This window comes from Echiichthys vipera (assembly GCF_963691815.1).
Source record: "Echiichthys vipera genome assembly, chromosome: 11".
NCBI lineage: Eukaryota > Metazoa > Chordata > Actinopteri > Perciformes > Trachinidae > Echiichthys > Echiichthys vipera.
The window spans coordinates 22,480,034-22,501,285 of record NC_139836.1 but is presented as its reverse complement, the minus strand read 5'-3'; the positions used below and the strand labels follow the sequence as shown (position 1 = coordinate 22,501,285).

The following is a 21,252-nucleotide window of genomic DNA, read 5'->3' as shown; positions in this document are numbered from 1 at the left end:
GCCTCTATCGTTTGTTATGATTTCACTTCTAAACCAATCAGAGTCGCGGTTGCTAAACAACGTCACAAAGCACAGGACAACCTCCCTAACGCTCATTGGCTAATTCTCCTTCTCGCAGAGCACTATATGGGGGTCTTGCCAAGGAACGAGGAGGGAGGGGATATTTTAATGGCCGTCAGTAACACTAACATAACGCAAAAAGTCCGGATTATCCGCCGTATTTAGACTATACTCGCTACGGTGCGTTTTGGGCGCTTTTCTTCGGTAACGAGCATCACTCTCGGGGGTTGGAGATGTGTTTGTAGTGCTGTTTCTGCTGCGCTAAACACACTTTACCCGCTTGATTTGTGCGCCAGTGTGAGATCAGGCCTTCAGCCGGCTGGCTAACAAACAAGCAGAGTCGCTGGAGTTGAAAGGTAACATTAAGAATTTTAAACCGTAATATTTATATTTAAATGTATATGGTAAAAATACGTAATCATATTTCAACATTTCCCACATTTGATGTAAGTTAAGTGTGAAACGTGAACAGCGTTAGCGTAGTTTAGCTGTGTTGAAGCTAACGGCTGACTTTATAGTAACTTTACAAGCAGGAGCAGGCCCAGCTGGGGTTAACACACGCTGGTTAAGTTGACTGTTAACTGACAGTGAGACGTTTAGGTTATGTTATTAAGTCAAAAGTTTTACTAAAGTTCATCCAACTCGCCCAAGCTTCTTTCACATGTACGACCGATAATGTTATTTGCATTATCGAGCTAGCGAGCTACAGCTATGCGAACTTGGTGTGCCGTCAACCAATAGTTTACACCAGGAGTCTTGAGCGTTTTTAGGCCAAGGATCCCTTAGCTGAAAGAGAGACGAAGCAGTAACCACTGCTACGAATATTGTTTTAAATTAGGCTGCATATTAAATTTGGTCTAATAGCTAGGGGGGGCTAAGCCCTGTACACACAGCTTTTCATGGTGCATACAATACTAAGATATTACAATGATGATGATTCATATATATATACCTAATATGTTAATGTTAAACATTCATTTGGAAGGCACATTGAATCCTTCAGCTCAATTGTATATGTGCATGGTTACCTTAGTGGCTACCTTGCCCATAAGCCAGCCTTGTGTACGGTTTTTTTGTGTTTTTTAATTATTTTTTTTATCACAAATGTATATGCTATTGATACGTTTCATGGTTCAATGTATGTTTATTATCACTGAGGGGCAATTTGATGTACAGCCAACAGTAAAAGAGGCACAGCAAACAAAACAAAACAAAAAAAAGATAAAAATACAAATCACAAGTTCATGTGGTTGTTGACCAGATTGCAGCAGGCATGAGGGATTTTTTAAGTCTGTTGGTCTGACAGAAAGCAGCTTGTATCTGCACCCTTATGGCAGCCACATGAATTTGCAATGCAATGGATGAGATGAGTCGGCAATGACTGAATGTGCTTTTTTCAGTACTCTGATTTTGTACAGGTCATCAACTCATCATGTTAATATCTATTTTCAAACATATTAAAAAAGAAAAAACGTTGGAAAGATTATTAAACAAATTAGGAGGCCCTCTGGAGCAACTATGAGGACCTCAAACTTTGCCAGTGTGATTGTGGAGGATATTTTGTCCTGAAATGTGGTACAATGCTGCATGTGAAGCGCTGCCCTTGAGACACACATTATTTATTTGAGCTGTGTGTTGCCTGACATTTGCACAGTTTACTTGACGCTTGAGTGATTATGTTAAACGTTGAATGTCCTGTGCGTCTGTTCTCAGGGAATATGTAACATAAAGCCACCGACATGACGTCCAGATTCGGTAAAACATACAACCGCAAGGGAGGGGAGGCCAATTCCAAATTTGATGAGGTCTTCTCCAATAAAAAGCCCACGCTGACCACCAAATGGGGGGAGACCACCTACAAGGCTCAGTTGGGTACCAAGAGGCCTATCCTAAAACCTGACGTGTCTGAGCTTTCCAAGAGGCCCAGACTCGAGGACAGCGACAGTGAGGAAGACCCATTTGGGTTTGACAGTGATGATGAGTCCAAGACTGTTAGCTCTCACAGTGTGTCCGAGTCAGCAGTTAATGAAGGGGCTGTGACAAAGGTGACCGCGGTGCAGGGCGTTGGGAAAGCCACTGTTGTTACTTCTGCACAGGGCTCTACAACCTCAACAGCCACGTTCACAAGTAAGTTACCAATACATCACGTTGACTAACATACAACAGCAACAACCTTCTGATTGTCTTGACAGCTAATTTTCTACCTGTAGCCTACTGTTCGTTTTTTTTATCTCAGTCTGCTTGTTTGATAGTATCTGCTAGCCATTTTGTTGCAGTGCCAGCTGTCCTATGTACTGTAACCACCTGCAATTGTCTTTTCCATTCACAGCCAAGCAAACATCTGAAGAGAGCGTGGTTAAAAATAACCAAACCTTGTACAGAAGTACATCAGATAGCAACCAAAAACCTGCATTTAAGGCCCCTTTGTCAAACACAGTCCCCTCTAATGATCAGAACTTCTCAGTACCCCAGAGACCAACCTCCTCTCCGAATGTAGTTAGTTCCCTTAAAGTTTCCACTGATGCACCAGGTGGTAGCAGAGACTTCCAAACCTCTTCATCTTATGATGGACTGACATTGGAAGAAATGAAAAGTCCTGAAATGGAGCCTCCCACAGAGGCTCCACCAGCACCAGTGGACAACATCCCCCCTTCCCCATTTACCCTAAGGGCCTCAAACTGCAAGAAATATCAGCGACCCACCAGGCCTGGAAAAACGTCCACAGAACCTGATGAAAACAGCAGCAACAAGCCCACTGAATCAGTGAGTGCCCAAGATAAACCCAACAGTGTCCTTTCTGCTAGCGCAAGTAGTACTGCTGCCAATGCTAAACCAGCAGCCAAACCCGCAGGCAGGGGTGGCGGGAGGGTACGGGACTACACAGTTCTGCACCCTTCCTGTCTGTCAGTGTGCAACGTCACCATCCAGGACTCAATTGAGCGGGGTATTGATGAACTGGTCACCCCGGCTGCCCCCGCTGACCTTGGAGCCGCAGGCCAGATGAAGAAGAAGTCCGACGCTCCCCCACCAAAACCTACCAGGTAAGTCATTTCAACGTATATAGCCGTTTTCAGATGTGAACCCGGGGCAAGAAGAATCAGGCCTGGAGATAGTCGGAAGTTCCTCTTTTGATAATGAAGGTAAAAACAATGAGGAAAGCATCTGGACGGGCCGACGTACAGGACATATTATACATATTCCTACAGTTTGACTTAATTAATTAGTAGTATTTATCAGCTTCCAACAACTTTTTGTCATGCATGAGTCATTCAGAATTTTGCGTGGATTATGATTTCAGATGTCAGCCACAAGTAATGATCTTCAGTTTAATATATATATATATATATATATAGCATTTCATTGCACACTTATTCACACACACTTTATATCATTGGGTCTTTGAACATCCTGTCTTCCTCTTGACTGGATCCACTATTTGAGCTTAATGGTGTGAAATATGATTTATTCAGCATCTGAGGAGCAAAAACACGTACTGTATTATTATTATTATTATATATCTATATCTATATATATATATATATATATATATATATATAGACCTCAATAACAAAAGGTTCTGGACAGATTGTTCCCTTTTTAGATATTAAGTATTGCATTTTCATACAGTCTCCACAGTAACACAGTGGAGTCAAACTGGAAGTGGTATTGAAGTAGTATATTCACTTAATTACTCTAAAGGTATGTTATGTTCTTGAAGGTGTTTGTCACTGCCAACGTCTTGCTGTTGCTTCCTGATAGTTTGAAATGCTAATGCATGAGATGCTTTCTGTGACATGACATTGTATCTAATGATGTGGTATTAACTTCATCATGACTGAATTTGCTTAATAGTAAGACAATAATACATTATTTGACTGTCTAGGTCAAACAGTAACATTTGTAAAATTTTAAGAGGTTTTCTGATTAAGTTGTAGAAAATTGTTGACCCCTACTTTTGCTTTTTTTTTATTTGGTTAGCTTCGATGGGTAATTTTAGTTTTCCCTCTCCGGCTCCAGTTTTCCCCTCTTTCCCACAGTCTCAGTATAAAACAACAATAAATAACAAACAAGAAACAAATACCCTCACTGTATCTTCCCAGGTTTAGACCCTCCCAGACAAAGACCAAGAAGACCAAGACTGAGACCAAGCTAGAGTTTTTTGGCTTTGAGGACAAAGAGGACCAGGGTGGTGAGGATGGTTCAGAAAGTGGCATGGGAGGCAAGAGTAGCTACAAGATCAAGTACTTTGGCTTCGACGATCTGAGCGAAAGTGACAGTGATGACGAGAACTCTCAGGCCAAAGAAAAGAAGGCCAAGAAGGCGGCTGCAGCCTTAGCTGCTCTGAGCTCCAGTGTGGACAGCCCTCATACCAGTGACTCTCAGGACAGCCAAGCAAGCAGCAATACAGGTGAGCAGATCCTTAATTTATAGAGACATGGTCATCTAATTATTCTTAATTAACCTAAAGCGATACTTTATCATTTTGAATCTAGTTCTGTATCATCTCAGTATGTATAAACGAACAGTGTTTGACTTCCTTCCTGGATTTCGGCAGATTGGAATGAAGTGACACAATTTCCTTTGCAGAGTGAAGCCAAACACCGTTCATCTATACACACTGCCCACGTTTCCATGATACACTGCTGGATAAGCAAAATATGTTTTTATGAGATCTTCTCTGTGCAGTTTTGATGACATTGTGATCAAGCTATTTGTAGCCTGATAAGAAGCTTCTAAAATGTGCATTGTTTTTAGAACTTGAATAAAAGATAAACCTTATCAGTCCAGTCCAGTCCGTTCATACATTGATGCCCGCTTCTCGCCATTAACAATTTAATCTATCCAACAGATGCGTTTGACTTCGCTGACGACTCCAGTCTTGGCGGCGCTGAGGGGCAGAAAGGACGGAAGCCAGGTGACAAATCCAAGGACATGGGCAGTGGACTCAAAAAGATCTTCAGTGGACCCAAAAAGGTATATGAGCATGCCAGAAATGCCTGTCTTTCTCTGCCTGCATGCTTGTATTCAAAAGTAATTTTGTCATCCAACCTGCCTGCACGACCTTCTACCTGGTTAGGCTTGATTTCAGGTCTGGCACTACTTGGCTTTAAACAGGGTTTTTTGTTTATGATGTTTAAATAGGGCTGGGCGATAAGTCAATACCATCACTTATCGTCCTTCAATGGAATTGTATTGTGATGAAATCATATCAAGCTATCGTGATACACAAATATATATATATATATTGCACTGAATATCTTGAGAAAATGTTGAGTATTTTTAATTTGTTATACATTAATAATTTCCCTCGGGATAAATAAAGCTTCTTGAATTAAATACACATGGGAGTACATAAATTAGGCTTGACACTTGCATGACAGCCATTTTAGACGAGATCTTCAAAGAAAAACTGAGCAAGGGGGTAGGAAAGAAGTTAAACTGAAACCAATATGCATTAGGTTGTTATCATGTTATGTTATTCTATGATTCTGCTGTAAAGTGTGCTAGAGCTACAGTTGCAGACTTGAGGCAATGCCCAGGGATTAACTGTCAAAGCAGTCTTGCATGAATTGGTTAAATGTGTGTTCAGTAGCACACATTTGTGGTATTGTCTGCAATGCCCATATGCTCTGCTTATGTAGATTGTGTTTTGCAGTGGCTTCGGGTTATTTGTGGTCTGTCTTCCTAATTCTTTGTGTTTATTGTTTGTACGTCATCAACAAAACTCTGCACTCTGTATTGTCTTTGCGATATATAATTGAATCGCACAATGTGTCATTTACTGGAAGTGTTTTGTGCTGCTTTGGGACTGTTCTGCACACTGAGGCTGCTGTTGTCTCAGTCTATCATCATGATTGTAGCATCCAATATTTATGTGTTCATCTCATTTACAACAATAACGTCCTAAGCTTTGTGTTAGAGAGCTTTATGGAGATTCACATCGAAGGGTTTCTACATGGTCTTTGTTTATGTATGGTATGGGTGGCAATGCCTTTGGTTTACTAACAAACAACCCATAATTAAAACCTTACTGGGTTCCAGTCCCCTGCTAAAGCTGTGTACAACGCTCGCCACTGGAATCAACCTGAGCCTGAAGAGACACCTGCACCTCCACTTTCTCGATCTCAAACTGCACCGGTAAGATAACGCTCTCTTGGTGGTACAGAGTTTGGATTTATTGTGTTTGTTTTTTAAGGCGAACAGGGACTACCTGGTCAGGTAAATGTTAATGGAATAAATAAAGGCATTGTTAAGCAAAAAGGTGAATTTGTGATGTTAAAAGTTCTCATTTGAAATGTATTCATTTGCACACAAAGCAGGCAAACAATATTTCAGGCTATTATGTTAAGAAAATGCTGTAACTAATAACTGTTTACAGAATTCTTTATTCCTTACTATCTGCAACCCAGGATCTTGTTTAATGGTCTCTTAGTAGTAAACAGTTTTGTCTAATTGCTCTAATTAGTCTCCTTTACGTTGACGTAGTTATTTTCCAAGACAAGTGAACCTGGGTTTATTTGTATATTTTGTGTTGAATTCCCCCATGGAAAATATGTTTGTTCACAGTCAAGTTAATCAGACTCTGGCAACTGGGACTTTAAAAGAAGTTTTTAACTTTGCACTACCTCATCTGTTAACACTTCATAAAGGCTTGTGTGCTATAACAGACTCTGAAGCTGTGGTAAATCTTGCGGACATGTTGTTAGACAGATTTTGTTATTTTGGTATGAGCCCCATTTCTCTGCTGCTTTTCTTCCTTTAGGCTATTTTGTCGAGCAGCAGCAAAGACAGCAACTCCCATAAAGATGATGGCTTGTTCAAAGCCCCTCCACCACCGCCTAAAGTCATTAAGTCAGAGACCATCCCCACGCGACTCAACCAGGATATTGTCACTGCACTCAAATGCAGAAAGGAGCACAAGGAGGTGAGTCTGGAGTGCACTGAGATGTTTTTAGACGTCTACTGAGGAATGGGAGAGGCGAGGCGCAATCTTTCACAGCTTAATGTTTATTTGTGCTCAGTTTTTACTATTTGTTTGCGTGCTGCTATGAATTTAATCTCTCTTTTACATACTCAACCAAGCTGTTCTTTATATAGGTTATGCAATACAGGGATAGCATTAATTTGAATCATGTCGAGCTCACTTGTGTTTATTTGAACCTTGGTGGATTGGAGGTAGCAATGATGACTGTAGCTGTTAATTGAAACTCTTCTTAAACTTGACTATGATCAGACTGTTAGTAACGGATCCCCTGAGGTAAATGGCTTTAGCTAAGCTGCCACTACACACTGATTTTGCTTTAAACCTGAGTCCTCCCTCCTGTGTCATGCTCAGTGCTCACACAGCATGACCGTTGATACTGGTAGACATACAGAGTAACCCTCTCATCAGGCCTTAACTCTAGATGCTGAGCTTTTATTTGTGAGGGGTATTGGCACAGTCGGCTATTGCTGGTAATAAAACCAATAAAGACGACTTTAACAATGAGGGCGATTCCCTGAGTTTGTGTGAGTTGATGGTGACCCTGGACAAATGCACTGCTTCACAATTAGCTATAATTGACCCCCTTCCCCTTTCACCAGCTGTACACAGTGGTGCAGCACGTGAAGCACTTCAATGACGTTGTGGAGTTCGGAGAGAATCAAGAGTTCACAGATGATTTTGAGTACCTGGAGACGGGGCTGAAGAGCAGTCAGCCTCTCAACACACGATGCCTTAGGTAAGTGGAATACAACACATAGTGCTGCCTCTTTGGTACAGTTCTAAGGAAGAGCACACGCTCTGTCTGCTCTGACATGGATTTTTCCCCCCTGGTTCACATGATGGTATTGATCTGTATGGGTACCAAGTACCTCACTAAGTTGACTGAATAGTACAAGCACCAAACAATTGTTCATGTAACCTAGTATGCTCCTAGCCTATTTTTAGAGCAATTACAGAAACATCTGCTTTAGTTGATCACAGCTTTGAAATTTGATCCTTAATTAAATTGCACAAATGAATGATAATTATTCTTACAGAGAGAAGCAGGAGGTAGCGTTGCAGAGTAAACATGCTTAAAGAGACTGCAGAGAATGTAAACAGGTTTTTTATTCAAATGTCTTGCTCACATGCAATATACTAACAGTGACACTTCTTGAAGATTCAACCACTTTGACTATTCCTGTTTTTTGTATTTTGAACACAACATAATGAGCCCTATAGAGGCAGCATGTGTACTTATATTTTGTCTTCCTCTCTCTCCTTTGCCCTTTTTTGTTTATGCGTTTCACCATCTGTTGGGGGTAATATAAGATAAAGCTTGTTCTTCCGTAGTCCAATAAAGCACACAGTCATTGTGTTGTGAAAATGAAATCACCCCAGGAGAGGCAACCTTGACTTCAGAAGAACCTGCATGTAGCCTGGCCTCCTTTTAGTGCTGTAATCTTTACACATGCAGAGAAAGAGGTAGAAATATATAAAAAACAGAAAATGCGGATGTTAATTACAAAGAGTGATTCTGATCTTGAAGTAGGCGGTGCTGCATTCTGTCCTTCATTTTAGTTTTTACCACAGTGATAAATATTTGACCTAGCATTTCTGTAATACTTTCTTTCTCTCCTTTTGTTTCTCTTCCCCTTACTGCTGCAGTATAATCAGCCTGGCCACGCGCTGTGCCATGCCCAGTTTCAGGATGCACCTGCGGGCCAGAGGCAAAGTGGCGCAGGTCTTCAAAATGCTCAGTGATGCTCCGCAACACCCGGTCAGTAAAAGTCTTTTTACGTCACTGGCTTCTTAAGTTTCACTTTCAAAAGAAGTAAAGTAGTTACAAACGGTAATTTGTTTGCCCCTTGTGAGTAATTAGTGTTATTGTTGTTTACTTGTTATTTTCTCTGGGTTTTTAGCACCTTAGCTGGTGCGCTTAGTTACTGAATAAATCAAAAGTGGTAGGAGGCCATACACTTCCTCCAATAAGGACACCCTTGGGTTAGATGACTCCTCATTAATTTTACAAAGTTATTGTTTCACATATACACTTAAATGTATTGCCCAATACATATGATGGTCTAATGTTTATTTTCCTGTTAGACTGTACTTTCAACTTTGTTGCTAAATTATCAGTATTTATTAGTGGCCTAAGAAGCTAGCAGTGTAATCTGCATGTTACAAAACAGTTTTTTAAAAAGGCTACATTTAGTCTGAAGAGGGTGATGTTTGTTTTTATATCTTTATAAACACCTCTGCAGTATTTGCTAATGAAGAGGATGTTTATGCCTACATGCCTGAAGTTATTTAAAAGTGAATATAATTTTTTTAATCATTACATTCAAGTCAAAGCGTTGAGTTCTTTGGTACAGTTTGTTTTCCTTGTAGTGTAGTGAACTGTAAAATGTATTTAGGAGCACATGGGCGAGTAACCTCACACAGGGTATGTTTACACAGTAGCTCCCATTAATTGGCTACAATTTAAATTGTATTTTTGCCTTTTAGTAGTTCAGTTGTAAACCTGCAATACAAAAGCCCTTTGGCACGCTCTCAGATGACTGGTGTGAACATCAGGGAGCCACAGAAGCAAATTGCCTACAGAGGCTTCAGAGCAATGACCTGCTGACGCTTCTTCAACTCTATACTTAGTTTATTTCCTGTTCACATGCCTACCTTTGTGAATTATCCAGTTTGTGTTTGTAAATTACTGCGGCGTCACAATACTAGCTTAAATAGTGACTGGACGGCAGTTTATGATTTACAGTAACTCTGAATATCAAGTGTACATTTTCCAGATTAGAAATTAACCTTGAACTTGATACAGTTCAAAGCAGTTTAATGCAGAAATAATAACATAATAATTCAATAAATACAGTTTGGGGCAGAAATAATTAAAAACCAGGTGTACTTTTTTCGCTTCCTTGTGATGCAGACTCTATTGCAGCAGAAAACATTGACGGGCTTTAGAGGAAGCTTTTCAAGTGTCCCACTGCATCCAAGTAACACAAGTATCATCCTGTTACAGACCCCTGAAGAGAGTCCACTCCAGTCAGCTGCTATGACTGCCGATGTACAGTGATACTTGTAGGCAATGTGTACAATAAGATGTGCGATGGCTTACAGCTCTGTATTTCTGCAGCCTGCAAAAATCATTATTATTGACACGCTAATGTGCAGTATTTCCAGTGTAAACACAGAGGCATACAAACCACCAAGGTTACTAACTTTGAGGATGCTGTAGTGATAGCGGGCATGTGTTCAGTTATTTCCAGCTGGCGCAGGATGTTCAAACCCTCTTGTGTCTCACCTCTGTGTGTTCTACACCACCTACACCACTTTTTTTAATAGACTTTCTCTATCGTTATACCAGAACCTTGGTTTGTGCACGGCTTCCCTGATGTACATTCTGAGTCGGGACCGTCTTAACATGGATCTGGACAGGGCCTGTCTGGAGCTTATGATCAAGCTGCTGGAACTGGACCAAGACTACTCAGCCCACCAGGACCAGCTCACTGCAAAGGAGGTGGAAAAGGTCAAGGAGAAGATCAGGAAGCTTTGTGAGACAGTGCACAACAAGCACCTTGACTTGGAAAACATCACAGTGAGTTGTGTTCTTCAATAATGAAATGAAATATAACAAAAAAAAGTTTCTCCTCTGTACGTACCTTAGTTCAAACAAGTAACTATTTCTTTAACAAGCAAAACTTCCTAAATGGTTAAATAGCCTCATTGGGAAAGTGCAATCTGTCAAATTGGGCATGACATGTTAATGTTGTCTAATTTGGTTTTAATGCATCTAACTCTTTTACTCCTCTTGCTCCTAAAGTAATTACTAAGCACCTGCTTGGTGAAGATACATTTTGTCATGTATATAAAATGGTAGCATGTAGATCGCTTGTCCTAGAGATTGTGGTCCTTAACTGACAGGTGTTCCCACCCATTAAGATTAATCTATTGAACTGCACTTTTAAAGTCATATATTACCGTAATTTCCGGACTATAAAGCGCACCTGACTATAAGCCTCACCAGCTAAATTTAGGGTAAAATACAGATTGCTCCATATAAAAGCAGCACCCGACTATAAACCGCAGGCGTTTTGATGTGTAATTACCGTAGTATATAGGGGTTCCTGCTACCACGGAGGGGATTGTCGGGACAGAGATGACTGTTTGGGAACGCAAAGCGTCCCATTTATTAACAATAAATCTTTCAATCATTCAATCAAACTTTCACATCTTTGACATGGCGAACAGCATTCGTGCAGAGTACAAATAATACAACGGTGCAAAGTAATACAAAGTGCTCGCCTGTAACACGGCAGTAAAAGTGCAGTCCCGCGGCCGTTTACGTTATCAAAATAACCAACCAGGTACCTGCAGCGGCTCTATTTCCTTCTTTGACAGCCAGATCGATTGCCTTTAACTTAAAAGCAGCATCATATGCACTTCTCCGTTTGTTTTCCATGTTGAGGGTGTTTGCATGAACACTTCCTTCAGGCAAACTGTCGCTGAAGCTCTCCTACTCTTTGTTTTGCTCTCGTTACCTGGCGCCAGATGTCTGCCTCGGTCTCGCGCATCCTCGGTAGTGTGCGCCCCTGGTTACCGCAAGCCGTAGAAAAGCCGCACCGTTGTATAAGCCTCAGGGACCAGAACGAGGGAAAAAAGTAGCGGCTTATTGTCCGGAAATTACGGTAATTGACCCAACAAAAGCATTAGTGTCGTTGAATGTCCTTGTTATGTTAAAGCGATGGCGATATACTCATTTGCTTCTTTATATTCCTAATCAGCCACCTTAAAATGACAGAAGTAGTAGATTATTTTTTGGACGGGGATTAAAGGTCAACTTGTCATGCATGCATCCATGTCATGCATGCATCCATGACAATATTAGCTAATAATTATCGAGAATGTGCTCATGTCCTCATTACACTGCCATATTTCAGGTTTCCCAGTATTAAAAGGGTGTCATGCCAAATAAAAAGTGTATGCAGGATGTTGTAAATTTTAAATGTTTTTTTTTCTTTTGCAGACGGGCCACCTCGCCATGGAGACATTGCTCTCTTTAACCTCCAAGAGAGCCGGAGATTGGTTCAAAGAAGAACTGCGACTGCTAGGTGGCTTAGACCATATTGTAGACAAAGGTAGGTTTGTGGGATGCATTAAGAGACTAGTTATCCGGCCACAGAAGCACCAATAACTGGTTAAAATGACCAAATATCCTGGAGATAATCTATGTAGTCCTGGTATGTGTTAAATGTATTTTATCCCCTCACTCAGTCTATGTAAAACTAGGTTTGTATGTTGTTTGAAACTTGACGTGTTGGTAACATAAGCTGACGTGACTCTGGCCAGGTGAATTTTGTTCCGCTTGCTTCACTCATACATCTTGGCTCGCTCCATAGGAAAGTGATTTCAGGAGGCTGGGTCTAATCAAAAATCCTTGCGTATGATTGGATAAACAGCTTGTCCGTCATCTTCATTGACATGCTACTTTAACCACTCACATCGAAACCAACTCGTGACACTGATGTGAGAGACGGACGAAAACATCGTTTCCACCAACAAAAGCCTTCACCGTTCTCTGGTGTTCTTTTAAAGAAGAAATATTCATTAGATTGGACAACGCGGATGAAATAGCAGCATTGATATCGACGCCTGCCTCCTCGATGCGAGCCGCCATTTATGTCTGAATCACAACAGTCGCTTCTCAGCTAAGTCACATCTATAAAACCGCAGCTTGGCGGTCCTGATTGACTCGACCAGCTGAAATCACTTTCCTATGGAGTTATCCCAGATGGTTGAGTGGAGCTAGGCGGAGTCAAGGCGGAAGCAAGGTGGAACGAAATTCCTCTGGTGACAGTCAGGTTAAACATATGCTGTACAGTATGACATTTGCCAGAAGAGAAGCAGAACGCAACCTTTTAATTTCAGCTCCCATGTCAGTCAATGGAAAATGGAATTTAATTGGAAAATTATGAGTGGGTACCCTCTTCATGTACCTGTCATGCATTGTGTGTTTTGTTTTACCACAGTTAAAGAGTGTGTGCAGAACCTGAGCCAAGAGGATGACAAGGAGAACCTTGTGGCGTCTTTATGGGGGGCTGAGAGGTGTCTGAGAGTACTTGAAAGTGTAAGTACTGCTCTTTCAAGTTGGGTTTCCTATTTCACCAAAGTCGTGACACTCAAGAACAAGAGTATGGTGAAGAGGATGGTGACTTTTATTCTTACCTTTATCAAAGCCTTTGTTATAAAAAATATAAAAAAATGTCTTCTTGCTTACGGTGCCACTGATCAAAAGTCTGAACCAAACAAAGGTGTCTCCCCTCATTTTCTGTTTCTTGAGTACCTTTGGAGCCTTCCGGTGTACTTTCCCCTCTATTGATTTTATCTCTCTTTCATCTTCTGCCAACAGGTGACAGTGCAGAACCCCGAAAACCAGGGTTACTTAATTGCCTACAAAGACTCACAGCTCATCATCTCCTCTGCCAGGTGAACACCAGACACAGCTTGTAGCTATTATTGACTGGACACGTACTGAGACATTGACTAATATAACAGTTCATTCAGTTTACCTTTGTTTAATATGATGGATACAAAAGTGTTACAAAAAGTACATTTCTACCACTACGGCCTGACTGATATGGGATATTTGAGGGGAAATATTCACTAATTGTACCAGTTGCTCTCCTAATTAAATAACATTTTTAAATAATATTTAACATTATTATACTTGACAGCAAGCACTATCAACCAACTCACTATCGTCCAACTATAAATTAACTAAGAAAATAGAATAATTAAAAACAAAAAAGCTAAATACACATCTTGTTCAGTATCAGTCAATTGCTGACCATTTATGCAAAAATAGATAAAAGTAAAATAAATAGCTATATGTCACCATTTCTAATTCACCCCAAGCATTGTTTTTCGCATTATATATTCTGTAAAAACGCATTTCATATCAATATATATCAGAAAACAGACGCATCTATATCTATCGGTACAGGTGTATATAATGTAGGCTAATATCGGCTGATGATATCGTCCGATCAATATATCTGCCTGGCACTCCTTTCTACTTGTGTGTCTCTTAATTAAAGCATGTTTACCTTTATTGAAGCAAAGGAAGAGTTAGTAAAGCACATACCTTACTGTTATAGTCAATAGTGTAACTAACTGACCCAACAAAGCTTTATCAGCAAAAGTTGGATCCCAATAAAGCTTGGATTAATATTTCTGTATTGGTGGATATAAAATGGAATTAAGGGCAGAGTCATTAAAAGGTAATCAGTGCTTTTAAATCTCCTGCTCCTCGTCTACGTTTATGTTCATCTCATCAGTATGCTTTTCTTTCTTTCACCAGGGCTTTGCGGTACTGTGAAGATATGATTCAGCGATACAGCAGGGCGCTAAACAACAGCTCTCTGTCATTGTCGGGTGCAGCGCTGCCTCACTGCAGTTTCAGTAACGTGGGCAAGGCTGTGGAGGACTGCATGAGGGCCATCATAGGAGTGCTGCTCAACCTTACCCATGACAATGGTATTCTCATTTACTACTTTGTATTTTTTGATTTTGTGTTTTGGATATGAAGAGCTATGCAATGACTCAGTATTAGGGCTTATTGTATGTCTGATGTGATACTTCAAACAGCAGTTTGATTGTAATATATGATATTGCATGTATTTAAAGGAAAGTACCAGTATCGAACTATATTCTTATTAATATGCTCATATAGGCTTCAACCATATCACCCATACTTTAGGTGCTTATAATGGTATTGACTGGTATAAGCAGAGATTAATAATTACATTATTTTTTTGTCTGAAGAGTGGGGAAGCACTAAGACAGGTGAGCAGGAACAGCTCACTGTAACTGCTCTAAATTGCGTCCTCCGAGTTCCACGTTACATCCCCCAGGAGCAGCGATTTGACGTGCGAGTGCTGGTAAGGGCCTGTTAAACAAAACTAAACACCACCACATAATTGTTTACAAAATATTCTGACAACCCGCTCTGTGTATCTCTGACCATTCGTCTTATTTGTGTTTTTTCTTTGTTGCGTCTACCAGGGTCTGGGTCTACTAATTAACCTTGTGGAGTATAGCTCCAGAAACCGCCACTGTCTGGTGGACATGGAGTACATAGTCGAGGACACATGTCTGGAAGACAGCCTGATGCAGCCTGCTGACCTGACACAATCAGACACAGCGGCAGCGTCAGCACCGTCAAGCACAACTGAGACTCAGGGAGACGGAGCTGTCAAGCCCAAGCCCTCCGGTGCTTTGGCTGCCCTGGTGCAGGTAGGAATTTTGCCAAGACTCATTAATAACTGTTTTAGGTTTCATTGTGGGTTGCATGTTTTTGTTTCATAATTTCTTTTGAAGTAAGGATGTGTTGTATTGTTAGACAGTGTTTCATCTATCAAGACATCGTTGGGAGTTGGTATATGGATGCTGCTATGTTGCTGTATCATCATTTTGAATTTTCCCTCGTCGCTACATGCTTTACCACAGAACCATAAGCTGTAGCCTTGAATGTATTTATAGCAATGTCAGATGTTTGTTTATGGATTTGAGTTTCAAGATAAAAACTTAATTTTATTGATGTTTGTTTTATTATTGATATAACTTCAACCAAACACTGACTCATTAGTGCAAAGTTGTGTGTAGTGATTAACTTTAAAATTACCTTTTGAATATCAAGTGAGTTTTTGGCATACCCTGTTGGTTTCTGACCTAGCCTTGAAAGAAATACCTTGGCTATCATGCTCAACTGCTATGCCTTTTATTCCCTTTTTAAATCTTCAAACATCTACTGTCACTTGGCTCCAATTAAAAAGTGCGCGTTTGGTGTTCACATCTGTTGATTTCTCTCTAAACCGTAGCTCTTCCTGGAGAGGGAGCGCGCCGCCATCCTGGCTGAGGCTAAAACTGACGACCTCATCAGTGAGGCGCCCAAGCCGGCCGACCAAAGCGGCGAGTGGAAGGAGACTTCAGGAGAGATCCAGTGGGTGGCAGCCGAAACCAACGACAGCCAAACTGAGAAGAAAGAGAATGAGAAGAAAGAGGAGGAAGATGAAGAGTTGGATCTAAATAAAGGTAGACGTTCGTGTGTGTTTGAAGTTGTGTCTCGACAGTGTCAGTCGTAGACAAAAGCATTATGTTTTCCAGGTAGTCTATCAGTTCCATTCTTGGGAATGCAATATCTTTGGAACCCCTGGAGGGAACGTCTTTAAAGTTGGCCAGGTTGTTGTGTGTGTGTGGGAAGCATCCACGTTTTGATAAAAACACAATAACTTTTATTGAAAGTCTTCACTAAATATGTATGGATGTAAACTGCTTGATTGGTGGAGGCAGTAATTCTAGTTAGCTCCGGCTTAAATCATAATCTAGATAAATGTGGTTAATGTTGCATTGTTGATTACTTTGTGGCAACAACTTCATTACCTTTTTTTGCTTCTCAACTAATTAAGGTTGGAGCAATAAAAACGTGTGCATTTGGAGTTGACAGGATGGGGTTTCTTTTTCTGCAGCATACCACTGGATTACATAGCCTTTAAACAGAGTTCATAACCACTAGAGCTGAAGCAGTTAGTCAAATTAGTGATGGACAGAAATTCAAGTGTAATTTTTCAAGCAAAAGTTCCAGCTTTTTCAACTTTTCCCACCATTTTCTGATATTGTAAAGACCCACTGATGTATTAAGAAGGTATAAAGCGGATTCATCTATATTAATAAATGAGCCCTGAATGCAGCCCTAATAGCCACATTATTTCTTTGCAATTAAGCTGTTTTATGTTGTATAAAAAATTGTGCAGGCACAAGAACATCACTCCACATCAGCTCATACTGCGTAGCTACGTTGTTTATATGGTTGAATCATAAGTTGAGAAATGCAAACCTGTTTGCTGTTCCATTTTAGCCCCAGCACATCCTGTTGGGTAACTGAGTAGAAGCTCCAAAGTCCTTCTCACGGGGATATTTATAGCCAACATTTCTATTCAGAAGGCCTCTCCCATGAGTTTGAAACCCTCTCCTCCAGACGAGGCAGCATATGTATCTGTTATCCTGAATCTTTTTCTTTCTCCCTTGTGTTTGCTGTAGCTCTGCAGCATGCAGGCAAGCATATGGAGGACAGTATTGTTGCCTCCTACACTGCTCTGCTGTTGGGCTGCCTCTGCCAGGGAAGCCAGGTGAGGATATATTACACACACACACACATGCACGGCAGTGGCGATTGCTCTAAGACAGCAAGGGAAGCTACTACTAGCGTTGTGTTTGGCGACTCTGTTCTGGTTTCTAACCCCAATGAGCAGCGGCAGCTGCAACACTTCTCCCCTCGTCACTCGCACTCACAGGTGGTCACACTTTACAGTAGCCTGGCGCAGCAGCTCCAGCTGGGCCAAGGCCGTTTAAGCAGCCTAGCTCTGCTGGCCATTGAGAGGATACTTAGTTGGCATTTTCTTGAAAAGGAACAAAGGGTAGAATTTACATAGAAATAAACAAACACATTTATGATGTAGGCCGGAAAAATTAGCTTCCCCTCCTTGAAAGACCAGCAGCCGCCACTGATACACAGTATGATTTAAGATTATATTCCCAAGACAAAGGAATTCATGTAGTTGCTCACCCGCCTTTCTGTCCCCCTCAGAAAAATGTGACTACTGTGAGAGAGCATCTACCTAAAGGGGATTTCTCCATCATGACAGAAATGCTGAAGAAGTTCCTGAGTTTCATGAACCTTACTGTGAGTATGACAGGATGGACCAAATGTTGCATGATGACATATACGTTGGAATTCAATTATAGTGTGGTGCTATAGTGACAAAAGGAATCTATTTCCTACCTAGAAGATGAGCCGTCATTTTCACACTGACATCAGAGTTGTTTTTGTAAACGGTTCACCTAAGAATGTTGATGCGACCACAGCTCCTGGCAAATTGTATTGAAGTTGCAAAAAGCTCTTTTAATTGGACTCATTGTGCAGCGGTGTGGCCTGGAAAAAAATAAACGTTTTTCTGAGGGCCAGTAATTCCCCATTTTCCTTTAGTTTAAAATATAATTGCAGGTTTTGCTCTTGTTTTTTCTGCACCTTCATTCAGCTCCTTCCTAAAAATACTATAATTTGGATGAAAATGAAATTGTTTACTTGTGCTTATTTCATTAAAGCAGAGCTTGAGTAATGCATACTGCCTGAAAGGGCTGTAAAAAACGATTTGTGAGGCTTTGTCGCTCATTTAAAATACCTCAACAGCTTCTTAGCTAGTCTAAAATCACTTTCACAGCCTCTAGTGGCACTTAGCTTTTAGAAAGATTTTGTGGCAGTAATTTGCCATTATAGTACAAAATGTGGCCAGTAAATTGTCATCAATTAATATGATTCTTATGTATCTAAGCAGCATAATTCAAGTAGATGTGATGGATAATTTAATTTAAAACCAAGTCAAGCATTAATTTTGAACAGTTACAGTCACAGATGTGCACGTTGCAGCAGCTTTGAAAGCAACTCATCCTGTCAGCAGAAGACTGGAACCATCTGTTTCATAGATTTCGCCTTTTCAAGTGAACAGAAGCTCAAACATCCTCAGTGTGTCTGCCTCAAGAACAGTACAGTAGTAGATGTTGGCACCTTTACACTCTTGTTTTTATTTTGTCTCCACACACAGTGTGCAATGGGCACCACAGGACAGAAGTCCATCTCGCGGGCCATCGATTACCTGGAGCACTGTTAACAGACAGCCAGACCGGGAGCTCGCACTCTGCACATTAAAACGGATCCCAGGCTATTCTGCTGCCCCCTACCCGACAGGAGCCACAAGGGTTCATTGAAGACTCTGCAGCGTTGCTGTGACTTCACCAGATCACTCAGTGCTGTGATCGCTCTGAATTGTTACCGATAAAGGTTTGTGAACACACAAATATAACAGTCTCTCTCCCTCTGGAGCACAGCCTGAACCAAAGCCCTGTTAGCTGACAGACATGCAGATTCCTTCAGTTTCACTCCTCTAACACCACATTCGAAGTCCGAAGACTCATCCTCAGGTTACTGGGAATCAGGCAGAGGCTAGGCTAAAGTTTCAAAATACTCTGTGGAATGTCAAATATGAAGATGGACTCAAAGCAGACCTCTTCTTGAAATGTCCTGAAAGGTTTGACAGGCCACATAGGCGGAGACTCCTGTCCCACTGCCTGGTCTCGATTCCTGGTCGCTTAGCTGGAGTGTGAACCTCTGAATCAAATTTTATGGATCATTACATTTTAATCTCTACTCATCCACATCAAAGCCAAGGGTGAAATCATTGATTAGCATGAAAAACAATCATATTCATGGATGTTAGAGTGATGTCTCTGTGTAAACTTGTGTGGAATGGTTTTAATTGCATACATCCATTTACCTAAGTGTTTGCAGTTGGCTTGAATGTTTAAGGGAAAGAGTCTTTTTTTCCTCTGGTTTTACGTTCTCATTGTGCCCATTAATTTAGTTAGCACATTACATTCTGATATGTTTTTTTTTTAGATTTTACTTTTTTCCCTTGTGGGCATTTTTTTTCCTCATCCAGATTATGAATTACTTTTACAGTGTGACTATGATAGTATGTCCTTTGTTTGACTGATAGTGGCACTTGGAAATTACATGCCATTATGAATTTTTCGATTTCTCTTCTCACCCGTCATTTGGTCATATTTTACTTTATGTTTAGCTTATTTAAATTCCTATTAATTCAAGGGTATGTAATTACAGTATGCATTGAAACTCACAGATATAACTGATGTGATGACTTACTCAAATTGATGGTTGTGCTTCCTTTTTGAATTTTTAATGAAGTTCTTTCTTAAAAATGTATTTAATTTAATGCTTTTTTTTTTTCTCCTCCTTTGTAAATGCACAGTCTTTACCTAGTGAGATTCCAACCGTGTCTAAAGCTTCACATCATGTTTCATAAAATCTACCCCATGTGACACAGCTCAGTGGCTGGACATCATTACATGTGTGTGTGTTACAGATTTTGCTTATATTATGGTTTTCAAAACTTTATCAAAACTTGCTGCATTTAATAAAACACGATGGCTCCATGTTTCTGTATGTCCAGCCACGTGTAGCTTCCTGTTTGAACTCTCATTGTACTATGATTTGTCTGCATTGGACAACATTCATTTAGCTCCCATTTATTTATTCTTTTGTAATGACGTAATGACGCACATGAACCCTCAAAAACGCCTCTGTCTTGTACTGCTCACATGTACGATCACTGATTTGAATGACAGCCATACCTGTGTAAGCAGATTAGTTCTATCTGGTTTGTAGGGCTGCAGTGAACATGGTTGCAACTGTGTTTACTGTTTATTACTTTGCAGAGTTCTGGTCTGAATGGAATTTTCGAATGTAAATACTCCTGTACATAGTGGTTAATGGACATTTAAAGATGCGTAGACTACTTTTTTTCCTGAAGCTGATATTTTTATTTTATACAATATTTCTGAGTTGTCATTTGGAAAAACAAAAATCGCAGGAAGAGGAAAAAAAAATGTTTGTACCCGTTTCAAGGACATTGTCTTTGGTTACATGTAAATAGTTGTATCTCAAAAAAAAAAAAAGCTGTTGCTACTTTCAGTACACTCCCCTATGTGTTTTCTTCCTTGAATTGTTTAAACAGCAGGAATGCTTTCTTTCATTTCCAGACTTGTTGGTTGAACTTTTTTTATGCATTCAATGCCACGGGAGGTAAACACTATACCAAACAGACGTGATGTTTAGTTTCCTTTTGGCGTGTGTGTGTGTGTGCGTGTGCATGTGAGTGCGTGCGTGTGTGCGTGCGCGCTCCCTGCTTGTTTTTCATCTCTGACAAACTGGCTGCAATAGTGAGAGTCCAAAGCGTGTTTGGTATACTTAACAGCACTCAGTGGTGACGGTGTGTGGACACGGCCCCTCAGCTTGAATGACTGCTGCATAATGGAAACAAAAAGATTCTTGTTGCAGTTGCTAGCTGAGAGTCAAACTTACAAATAGCTCAGGGAGCCTGGGAATGGAGTGAAATACTTCCTGGCAACACTGATTCCATGCATGCGACAACTATGTCAACCGTGATGCAAGACGTGGGGACAAATGCAGCTTTTATATCTGAAATGTCAGAAATTGTCGGGTAATCCATTTGGAACACAGTGCACAAATAACATAATTATGTATTTATGTCTCCTTGCCACGCATGCAAATGTATGATTAGACCAAG

General features: G+C 40.6%; 1 protein-coding gene across 1 annotated transcript; it reads left to right on the top strand.

The window, feature by feature from the left end:
* The first annotated feature begins 163 nt into the window (after positions 1-163).
* On the top strand, positions 164-20,641 carry wapla (WAPL cohesin release factor a). Its single transcript, XM_083922361.1, has 20 exons — positions 164-416; positions 1,774-2,187; positions 2,390-3,101; positions 4,161-4,468; positions 4,910-5,034; positions 6,103-6,198; positions 6,824-6,985; positions 7,645-7,781; positions 8,693-8,804; positions 10,398-10,628; positions 12,057-12,168; positions 13,060-13,157; positions 13,440-13,516; positions 14,391-14,566; positions 14,855-14,970; positions 15,095-15,325; positions 15,910-16,123; positions 17,129-17,217; positions 17,676-17,771; positions 18,691-20,641. The coding sequence occupies exons 2-20, from the start codon at positions 1,800-1,802 to the stop codon at positions 18,754-18,756; spliced, it is 3,546 nt and encodes a 1,181-aa protein (XP_083778487.1). The 5' UTR covers positions 164-416; positions 1,774-1,799; the 3' UTR covers positions 18,757-20,641.
* Positions 20,642-21,252: the final 611 nt, after the last annotated feature.